We start from the raw sequence: 12175 nt of genomic DNA on the forward strand, positions 1-12175 counted from the left end.
GCAATCAATTGCAAACCCCCACTTTGCCATGAAAATTAACTTAATCCCAAAAAACATTTCCACTGCATTTCAGCCCTGCCCCAAAAAGGACCAGATGACATCATGTCAGTGATTCTCTAGTTAACATAGGTTAGAGTGTTGACGTGGACAAGGCTGGAGATCACTCTGTTATGCTGATCGAGTTAGAATAACAGACTGGTAGCTTTAAAAGGAGGGTGGTGCTTGAAATTATTGTCCTTCCTCTGTTAACCATGGTTACCTGCAAGGAAACACGCGCTGTCATCATTGCTTTGCACAAATAGAGCTTCACAGGCAAGGATACTGCTGCTAGTAAGTTTGTACCTAAATCAATAATTCATCAAGAACTTCAAGGAGAGGTTCGATTGTTGTGAAGAATTCATCTGGGTGCCCAGCAAGCACCAGGACCGTCTCCTAAAGTGGATTCAGCTGCAGGATCGGAGTGCCACCATAGCGCAGCAGGCAGGTGTGAGTGCATCTGCATGCACAGTGAGGCAAAGACTTTTGGAGGATGGCCTGGTGTCAAGAAGGGCAGCAAAGAAGCCACTTCTCTCCAGGAAAAAGACAGGCTGATACTCTGCAAATAGTACAGAGATCGGACAGCTGAGGACAGGAGTAAAGTCATTTTCTCTGATGAATCTGAATGTTTGGGGCATCTGGAAAAAAGCCAAGGTGAGTGCCACCATCAGTCCTGTGTCGTGCCAACAGTAAAGCATCCCTAGACCATTCATGTGTGGGGTTGCTTCTCAGGAAAGGGAGTGGGCTCACTCACAATTCACAGCTATGAATAAAGAATGGTACCAATACATTCTTCAAGAGCAACTTCTCCCAACCATCCAAGAACAGTTTGGTGACAAACAATGCATTTTCCAGTATGATGGAGCACTTTGCCATAAGGCAAAAGTGATAACTAAGTGGCTCTATGAACAAAACATTGACATTTTGGGTTCATGGCCAGGAAACTCCCCAGACCTTCATCCCATTAAGAACTTGTGGTCAATCCTCAAGAGGCGGGTGGACAAACAAAAAAGCAAATTCTGACAACATTGATTATGCAAGAATGGGCTGCCATCAGTCAGGATGTGGCCCAGAAGTTAATTGACAGCATGCCAGGGAGGACTGCAGAGGACTTGAAAAAGAAGGGTCAACTGCAAATATTGACTCTTTGCATAAACTTAATGTAATTGTCAATAAAATAATTTGACTTATGAAATGCTTGTATTTATACTTCAGTATACCATAGTAACATCTGACAAAAATATCTAAGAACACTGAATCAGAAAATTTTGTTAAGACCAATACTTGTGTCATTCTCAAAACGTTTGCCCATGCCTGTAATAAGTCACTAGCTGAAAGCCCAAATTGAGGTTTCTTAGGAGTAACTCCTCTGTATAGCTACCTTGAGTTTTGATTGAGGGGTACATCGGTTTGCACAAGATGACATATCTACTTTTTTCCCCTGTGTCAAGAAGACTTGCCTGAATTTTAACCCCTTAAGGACAATAGGGGTTTTTACTCGTAGTATATTGTGGGACAATGGCTATTTTAACATTTTTCGGTGTTCCTGTTTAGCTGTGATTTTCTTCTTTCTCATTTCGTGCTCCCACACATATTATATATTGTTTTTTTCAGGACAAACAGGGCTTTCTTTAGATACCATTAATTTTATCATATCATCTAATTTACTATAAAAAAAATGATAAAATATGGGGATTTTTTGTAAAAAAAATTACTTTTTCTCACTTTTTAAACAAAAAACTTTTACTCATCTGCAAAAACGAATGAAAAAACCTGCTAAATAGATTCTACTATTTGTCCTGAGTTTAGAAATACCCAATGTTTTTATGTTTTTTTGCTTTTTTCTGCACGTTATGGGGCAATAAGTACAGGTAGCGTTTTGCTATTTCAAAACCATTTTTTCCAAATCTGGTAATTCTTCCCCCCATGTGCCATTTCGGGTATCTTTGAAGCCGGATAATGCAATTTACCCCATCAAGTCATATATTTTTAAAAACTAGACACCCCAAGGTATTTCACATGCTGGTAATTTAACCCTTTCCATGCACTAATTTTACCACCAGCCTTTGTGAAACTTTATGGTAGTAAATTTTTTTGTATTTTTTTCACACACGTTGTACTTCAGGTATAAATTTATCGCTCCTGGTATATGTCCCTGTCAAAAAACACCCCAATATGTGTTCAGTAACATCTCCTGAGCGCAGTGATACCCCACATGCATGGGTTTGTTGGGTTATTTGGGAGGTAAAAGGCCGCCTTTGTGAGGTGTGTATTTTTTGGCCATTTAGACATCTGATCCTACTGCCCCCATGTCCCATATTTGGGACACCTTTGAACCCGGCCAATTCAATTTATCCCATCCACTCATGCATTTTTTAATACGAGACACCCTATGGGCATTTGTAATGCCAATATTTTAACTCTTTCCATGCTGGAATTTTTATAAAGAAAGAATTTTAGGACTTGCTTATTAATTTTTTTTTTTTTTTTTGGTGACAGTGGGGATTTTTATGTTACCATATTATTTTTATTTTTTTTAAACATTTTTTTTAAAAAAAAAATTTAAAATTTTTTTTAATTTTTTTTTTTTTTTTTTTTTTACTAATCACTCATTAGTGAGCTGGGCTCCATTGACCTTGCATGGTTGGATGCAGTACCTGCATTCAACCTGCAGGAGGAGCTCGAGAGTTCACAAGAGGGTCTGGATAGACCCTCTATGAACTCATTTCTATTGTTAATGCCATCCTGTGAATGACGGCCACGTCGTTTACAGGATGGCACTTGTGGTTGCTCTTCGGAGCAATCACAAGGTGATCGGGGGTCGGGGGCTAGTGTTGCTGATATGCCTCGATACTGAGGCATGTCAGTAACACCATTTATGCTTAGGAAGCGATTCAGATCGCTTCCTAAGCTGTTTTAGCCGGGCGCCGCCGCGATCTTTGATGATCGGTGCGGCGGCGATGCAGCTATTTAACGGCAGCCCGTACATGTACGGGCATTGTCGTTAACCCCTTGCACGGCAACCCCGTACATGTACGGGGATTGTCGTTAAGGGGTTAAGCTTCTTTCCATTAAAAGACCTGACTCTTATGATTTATTTGTTGTTGGGGGTGCCCCAGTAATGCCAAAGTCTCATTTCTACACAAACATTTTAGGATACACGTATTGGAGAGTCTTGGGAGTTGCATTAATTAACTGAAGTTAACCCTGTTGACTATGGCTAAATTATATGCCAAAACATAATATGAACAAAAATGATTTATAAAAACACACACAAAAAAGAAGCCTTGCATATGACAAGTCTCCCTTAAAACTGGACATGTCTATGGTCCGAATCCTGAATATAGGTGAATATGTGTATATATACAGATGTTTTGTTTTCAATATTAATACAATATATATATATATATATATATATATATATATATATATATATATACATACATACATACATCCACACACATTATTTATATATATATATATACATATATATATACACACACACACACACACATACATATACACACATACACACACACACACACTACATATTATATACACATATATATAAATAAATGTGGAGAAGACTAATCAAGGCAATAAACTATATATTCACATTTAAATACATAGTATGACAATGTTTTAAGCTGTTAATTCTAATTCCATGTACATCTGTTTCAATCATACAATGTAAGGCACTTCAGGGGAAAAAAATAAAAATAAAACCATACTTTACAGTATTGCAATTTTGGCTTCCATCAATTAAGCCATCAGATCAGCCAATATATTAATATATCAATGAATGAAAACACACTAATGTGTTTACTGTCTAAATATATGCTTAGACAAAGTTAGGATGTTAAAACTGTGAACATAATGTATTCTGAAACTTACCTGATCATTTGAAGATGGGGAGAGGTCAGAAAAGTTTTTGCTTTCCCAACATGATGTAATGCTTGTATCCTGAAAGGGAGCCTTGCAGCCTGATAGTTTATGTTTATCACCAAGAATTGAGCGAAGGCATTGGTGCAAAGAGGGCAAAGCACCCAATTCCTCTTTGAGCTTTTCATGGTTATGTGAGACCAGTTCAAATAGATTTTTCTCTGTTTCCTCAATTCTATTATCCTTTTTAACCCACATTTTTCTGCGTGGATGCCATGTGTCATAAAAATACTGGAATACCTCAGAAGGGCATATTACTTTAAGGTCATTCAAATATTGATTGTAAACTTTAAATGAGCAAGTCTGTGAAAGGATATGAAGGTAGTTCTTAATCTGAGCCAATACTTTGGTATCAAGGTTTGATATTCTGTCATACAGGACATTTAAAACTAAATGCATACAGTACCGCACGGAGGCATGTGGTAAACAAGTTTCTAAGTTGATAGGCTCAGATAATTCAGGACTCATGGTTACATGTTTTACCTGGCTGCTTAATGTAGGGACAACCTCAACAACTGAGCTTGTGAGGAAATCAAAAACATCATTTATGCCTTTCTTTGCAATGCAGTAGGTACATGCTTTCCACCCTGCGCCCTTTTCTTCACAAAAAATGGTGTACAAATCAAAACTCTGACTAAATTCTAAGAAAACATCTATAAAAAGGCATTCCGGGTATTTTTGAGCTCTCTCTATCATTGCAGATGTCATTAGGAATATTTTGTTCACAAGCAATTTGTCTTCCACAAACACAAGTTTGACTTTTGCATAAGGATCTGAAATAAAGAGAGTATCAAGTTCTGCAAGCACTTGGGTACGGTCTTCAAATGCCCCAGATCTAAAGCGCAGAAGTCTCTTTAAATCACCAGGTTCAAGAAATTTTCTAGATATGTTATTTGCAACTTGCGCTGGCAGTCCTACTGTAGATGAGAGCTTACATTTCTTTGAAGGGGGTGCTACATCGGTTTCTTCGTCATTGTGGGTATGCTGCAGGTTACTTTGCGTAATAATAAGCTTATCTTTTTGTGGTCCGAGTGCCAGTTCAACAAAGGCTGAGCAACCATTCCTATAGCAAACAAAAAAAAGTAAGAAACTGAGCTGCTATTGCTAAATCAGTCATTTCTTCATTTTTTAAATCCAACACAGAATGATACATCAAAACAAATCATACCTTAAATGCAACCTTATTTCATTAGCGTACCATCCAGCACAATAAGGTAATCATCAATTAAAACCAAAGAATACAGTAGTTGCATAGAACATAGAATAGAACAAAAACTGTGATTGTGCTTGCTTGCAGCTGCTTCACAACTTAATCCAGGAGTGACAAGCACTGCACTAGAGGAAAAGTAATTCAGAGCACAAATGTGAGCCTTTTCACCCAAGCCAGAAAGCCCACTGGCAGCAGAAATAAACATGTAAATAATTTGCTCCATTTAATCTTGAGACATCACAAAAGGGGGGGGAACAGATAACAGGTGTTTGCTCCCTGATATAGTAAAATCAGAACTGTAAACCAGAATCCAGGCTTTCAGAAAAAAAACTTTCTGCATCTTCACCGAGTACAGTGCATCAGTGTTACATTAAATAGAACAAAAGAAATAAGGGATTTAGCAGAACTGGGCACAGTTGAACAGCTCACTACAAAGCTTCTTTTGAAGCTCAAAAGTCTGGTTTTTTTTTTTACCAACAGTGTGGTAAGTGTCCTGAAGAAAAATATACTCACCAACTACAGGAGAGTTGAGCCCAGCTGTACTTCAATGTCAAAGCCAACTGTGAAATGGGAAATATTTCACTGTTGCTTTCTTCAGTAAATGATGACGAAACACGAAGCATAAATTTATCTTTACTACATGTTTCTAAGAAGCAACAAAAATCATCCCAGCTCTGGAATTCCTTCCCATTCAACTTCTCATCTTCTCCATCCTGTATATAAAAACACATAAAAAGAGAAAAGAATGTATATAAAAACAGATAAAAGTAGAAAGGAATAATTACATTTTATATAAATCAATGTTTTTGTTAATCAGGACACATTATGCTACACACATACCCAGGGCTCTTCCTCTCTATTGCTACATGTCCTGATTCAGACACCTGAAATGTTGGGTAGTAAGTATTTACCAAGCAGTCAAATTTATGTCATGTCCTCACATTGGATATCTGACTACAGATGTTCTTTCTGAACTGGTATCCACCTATAAACAGAGTGTACAGGGGGCAATTCCACCTTGTTATAAAAGCTGCCTATTATGGTTGTTAATCTAGATATACCTGCAGAACCACAGGTTTGCAAGGCCCAATCTGTAAATAAAAAGATCTGTAAAAACAGAATGTTCTTTGTTACTAAAAGAAAACTCAGCAGAACAAGCAACATGCTTCTTACTTTATCTACATAAACATAACCTGCCCAACAATGGTTTTGGAGAACACAAGATATTACATGTAAAAAATCAATAATTAATCCCAAATAAAAATAGAAATAAATATAAGTCAACTATTAATCTCCAAGGACAACAGCTGGCTCCCAACACAATGGGATTCCTCTTGAGTAAACCAGTTTCAAGGAATTACACTAGTGGCGAAACCCAAATGTCCAGGAACTCACAATACATCAAAGGGCTATCTCTCTACCAGGTGGGAACAATAAACAGGAGATACAATCTACAATCCTACAACAAAAGGACTGCCGGAGATAGTATCTGGGCTGGAGACAAGCATGTGTTTGTCCTACAACAAAAGGATTGCAGGAGACAATATCAACATTCCAGAGACCCGCCCTGAATTTGCCCTGAGGTCCATCAACTTCACTGTGGGGGCAGTCTAACTTCATGGACAAGAGCGGTCTCTACAGGCAGCTGGTGCAGGTACAAGATTGTGCCTTCCTAAGGATGAGTGGACACAAACTAAGAAGATGATTGGCTGGGACTGTTTGGGCATGGTGGCTATAAAGGTGTGAGCAACAGAGAGAAGAGAAACAGAAAGAAAGAAGGAAGGAAGGATAACATCAAGGTGACAGGGACACCCCATCCTTACATGCACACAGAGTCATTAGCATAGTGTAGTTAGAGTCATAGAGCCTTGTATTTCAGACGCTTCTCTGTAAACTCATATATATGTATTTGTTATTTTAATAAACCCATTGTTTTAAGCCACTGGTGTAAGTGGAGTTACATACGACGAGGAATCCGTAGTAGTTAAAGGAAAGCCAGACGAGTGAATGTTATATATCCCGGGATTTAAAAGGTGCTTTCTACAGAACGAGTATTACCTTTTGCATAGAATCAACAGGAACTTCCCCAGAAGCATGATCCTGTTCCATAAATTCTACAGATGATGTGGTCTGGAGATCCCAGGATGACAACACACTTTTTTCCAACAATTCATCATGGTTAGGGTCAGTGGATTCCACTTGATCCTGATCTTCATTAAGGACTGCTTGTAAACACTGCTGTAAAGAAAGAAACGACCCTATCTGTGTTTTTAAATATTGATGCTTAGTTTTCACATATTCAAAAATAGAATTCTCCACGTCACTGGTTCTGGTATCATTTTCACGCCAAAATTTCCAGCATGGGTGCCAAGTGTCATAATAGTACTGAAAAACTTCATCAGGACATGCTCCCTTTAGGCTACCGAGATGTTGCCGGTATAGCTCAGTTGAGGGCGACTGGGCAAGATTGACAAGCAAGGTCTTAATTTGTGATTGTTCCATTTGGCTCAGAAAAGAAATTTTATGATGCATTCTATCCAAGACAAGCGGAAGGCAAGCTCTCACTGTGGCAGTTGGAAACAGCAACTCTGTGTCGAATTGATTAAAAATTTCTGGACTCACTGTAACATATTTTATTAAGCTGCCTAAATTGGAATGACTTTGGATAACAGAGTTAAAAAAAAACTTTATACACTCTGAAGAATCCTTCCTTGCAATACAGTGGGCACATGCTTTCCAGTTGAAACTCTCATCCTGGCAAAGAATGGAATACAAATCAAATTCCTGGTTTAGACCACGAAAGAAGTCTATGTAGATGTGTTCATGAAAATGCTGTAGCAGGTTGTGCATCGCAGTTGTCATCACAAACAGTTTCACAATACACTTGTCCTCTGAGTAAACCAGTTTAATTTTTACAGCAGGGTCAGAATTGAAAAGGGATTCCAGTTCATCTAGTAATTGTGATTCACCAAGTAAGCAGTTTACACGAAGGAGCTTAGTCAAGTCACTTCTATCCATAAATTTATCATGAGGAACATCAAATTGTACTGTAGTAGGTGGTTCAACATATGATTCTGGTTTTCTTGTAAAACGAGGTGGCAGGTCAATTTCAGAGTCATGGCTGTGAATGAGGTCAGCTTTTGTAATTATCAGCTTGTCTTTTCCAGGGCCCAATTCCAAATGTATAGTTGCAGGACACCGTTTCCTAAATGGTACAAAACAAAAAACCAAAAACATACGAACAATTAAACAAGCCATAGCTTAAGATATTTTAGTTCAAACAAAAAATTATACAATAAGTTATAGTGGCATCACTTTGCCAAGTATGACATTGTTCACAACATAATTTATGAAAACCAGATACTGAAGATAAATGTTCTTACTTAAGAATTTTGTACATGTGTTGTGTTGCTTAGCCGTTTTAAGACACTTAACAAGGAATGTAAAGCCTATTTAGATTGGATCTCATTATGTAGCAAGAGGTATATGCAAAAGACTAACTTAAAAGGCGAATAAAAGAAAATCAAACTTGATAAACTTGAAACTTGTAAAAGTAATTACTGTAAGTAACAGATGTACCTATGAGCTAGTTTTTCACCCAATCATGTTTTGATTTTCATTTACTTTAAAATTTAACCATTAACTGAAATAATGGGAACTTTAAAACAAACACGTATGCCTTTGCTATGAAAATATAATATTCATCAGGAAACCTGAATTAACAGCAATACATCATTAATATTCTTAACTCCGTCTAATTTTAAATACTGGACGTGTGATTACATCCATTATAATTAAATCTCCACTGAATCAAACAGAATGCTTGGGGACAATATCTAAAGTGTTAAACATATTGGCACATTGTAAAGTACTTTGAGGATTTAATCTCTCTGGTGCCTGGCATTTAAATTAGGGATGAACCGAAATGAAAATTCAGGATTCACTTGGCCCAAACTGAAATCGAAAATGACCCCCCCACCTTTAAAAAAGTAACCACACTTATTAAAAGTAACACACCAAAATTGGACAACAAAATTCAATAACACATACATATTATATATATATATATATATATATATATATATATATATATATATATATATATATATATATATATTTATATATATACACACACACACAGACATATATACATACATACTAGGGCTGCAACAACGAATCGATAAAATCGATTATGAAAATCGTTGTCAACGATTTTCATAATCGATTATTTGAATCGATTTTTTATCGATTTATAAAATTATGTTTTTCAGAGCAAACCGAGATCGGATTATAACAGTAGAATCCAGACCCCCCCCCGCAAAGCTGCAGGAGACCTGGATCCTCTCTGCCACCCGGTGAGGGTCTGTGCAAAACGCGCAGACATCCTCTGCTTCTCCCCTCCCCTTCTGCTTCTCTCCTGCACTTCCGCCGGGGCTTCTATTACTGAACCCGGCGTCACGTGGCCTTCCGGTGCGGCTTCCATCATGGAAGCCCCAACAGAAGCGGAGGGGAGAAGCGGCTGTCTGCGCGCATCGCACAGACTCCTGCCGGAGAGGATCCAGGTCCCGTGCAGCGCCGGCAGGGGATTTGGATTTTAGTGCGCGATGTGCGCAATCTCGCTACTTCATCTCGTTGCCACTTCCACCTGCCCCACCAAGGGTTAATATATCAACAGAAGAAAAACAGGACAAGTAAGCAGCACTGGGTAAGTATTATCTTTATTTTTATGCTCATTTGCCCTGTGTTTCTTCTGTTGATATATTAACCCCTGGTGGGGCAGGTAGAATTTTTACGGGATCTATTAATTATGTGCATTTGTTTGTTTTTTTTTGTTTGTTTTTTTTTTGATGTCTATAATATTTGATTTATTGTCCATATATTTGATTCATTGTCCATGTATTTTTTTTGTCTATATTTAATAAATATAAAAATAAAAAATCAATTTTAGTGATGTCAGTTTTTCTTATATCGGGGGGGGCATAAGACATATCAGGGGGCACAGTGGCATAAAGGGGCTATAAGGCATATCAGGGGGGACAGTGGCATAAAGGGGCTATAAGGCGTATCAGGGGGGACAGTGGCATAAAGGGGCTATAAGGTGTATCAGGGGGGACAGTGGTATAAAGGGGCTATAAGGCGTATCGGGGGGACAGTGGCATGAAGGCTCTATAAGGCATATCAGGGGGCATCTCAGTGGCATATAGGGGTAAAAGGCGTATCGGGGCATGGTGGCATATCAAGGGTAAAAGGCATATGGGGGCTATAAGGCATATCAGGGGGCACAGTGGCATATTAGGGGACAGAGTGGCATATCAGTGGCATATAGGGGGCTATAAGGCATATCAGGAGTATAAGGAATATCAGGAGGGGTATAAGGCATGTCAGGGGACAGAGTGGCATATAGGAGGTATCCCCTTATACCTCCTATATGCCACTCTCTCCCCTGATATGCCTTATACCCCTCCTGATATGCATTATAGCCCCCTATATGCCACAGTGGCATCTCTGACATATAGGAGGGTATAAGGCATATATATAGGGGCAGAGTAGCATATAGGGGTATAAGGCATTTCTGGGACAGAGAGGCAAGCTGGGGGTGAGATGTGTATAACTGGGCAAAAATAGTTTACATGAATATTTACTAGTAAAGCTTTTTTGGTATTTTTGGGGTTCTTGTTAAAATATAGCTTTAATTATTGTGTCAGTAAAATAAGAAGGTGAATCGTGAAATGCCATTGTAAATTATAAGTTTTTATTTTAAAGAATTTGCATATTGTTTTTTTTTACCCGATTAATCGAAAAAATAATCCGCCAACTAATCGATTATGAAAATAATTGTTAGTTGCAGCCCTAATACATACACACAGTATTTGCTCGATTATACGACGACCCCCCCAAAATCTGAATTTTAATTTAAGAAAAAAACCTGATTATAAGAGAACCCTATAGGAAAAGTTTTACTAGTAAATATTAATGTAAAACTTTTTTCATATTTAATAAAAGCTATGAAATATTTTTTATTTCCTATTATTTGCCCCCCAGTTATGCACATCTGCCCCCAGAAATGCCTTATACTCCCTATATGGCACTCTGCCTCCCTGATATGCCCTTTACACTCCTATATGCCACTCTGCCTCCAGAAATGCCTTATACCCCTATATGCCACTCTGGCATATAGGGGTTAAAAGGCATATCATGGGACAGAACGGCATATAGGGGGGGCACTTACACACCCAGACACTAATATACCCACTCATAACAAACTTCTAAACCAAGACACAAACTTCACTTACTGCGATGCCTCAGCAGGCGCTTACTGCAGCTCCTACGGGATTACGCAATGACGATGTGTGACGCAGCTAGGCCCTGCCTCCTCCAGAAAATTAGAGGTAAGTCTACCGGATCCGCCTATGACTTTGGGATGGCACAGAGCCGCTGGGGCCTCATGGACGGGCCGCTCTTGCTTCTGGAGCGCCGCGTGTCACAACCGGCTCTGCTTCCCCTGCGGTGGGCTGGTATCCCGGCGCGGAGGAGGCGCCCCCCATCCTGAGGGCACGCTAGACAACCTATGCTGCTGCCTGCGCTCGGCAATAGACGCTCGGTGGAAGTGCGGGCAGCAGCTGAGGTTACCAGACAGGAGGATCCAGGTCCCCTGCAGCGCTGTGGGGGGGTTTGGATCTTAGTCTTGTAGTCAGACCTCTATTTGAGGTCTGATTATAAGACGAGGGGTCCACTTTTGGTGTGTTACTTTTAATAAGTGTGGTTAACACACCAACATTGGACAAAAAAAAAAAAAAATAAAAAAAAAAAAATCAATAACAATATTATATATGTATATATGATTGCTAACAGCAATCACACTCCTATCATGCCCAGGTAGCCAGTACATGTTAGAACCTGAGCATGATAGGAGTGTGATTACAGGCTCCATATGTCACCCCCCACTTCCACATCTATGCTATCACACACATTAATTTACTAATTCAC

General features: G+C 38.8%; 1 protein-coding gene across 1 annotated transcript in view; it reads right to left on the minus strand.

Moving 5' to 3' along the window:
* Window positions 1-12175, minus strand: part of ZSWIM9 (zinc finger SWIM-type containing 9) — a gene marked incomplete at its 3' end in the record, with an annotated part of 28658 nt that overhangs the window by 460 nt on the left and 16023 nt on the right. The window contains exons 4-6 of the mRNA XM_053451504.1: window positions 7247-8393; window positions 5702-5901; window positions 3931-5041 (exon numbers count right to left, since the gene is read on the minus strand). Of these exons, the coding sequence (XP_053307479.1) occupies window positions 3931-5041; window positions 5702-5901; window positions 7247-8393 (2458 nt within the window). The remainder of the gene's footprint in view (window positions 1-3930; window positions 5042-5701; window positions 5902-7246; window positions 8394-12175) is intronic.

The sequence above is a fragment of the Spea bombifrons genome, chromosome 12, assembly GCF_027358695.1.
Source record: "Spea bombifrons isolate aSpeBom1 chromosome 12, aSpeBom1.2.pri, whole genome shotgun sequence".
NCBI classification, from domain to species: Eukaryota; Metazoa; Chordata; class Amphibia; order Anura; family Pelobatidae; genus Spea; species Spea bombifrons.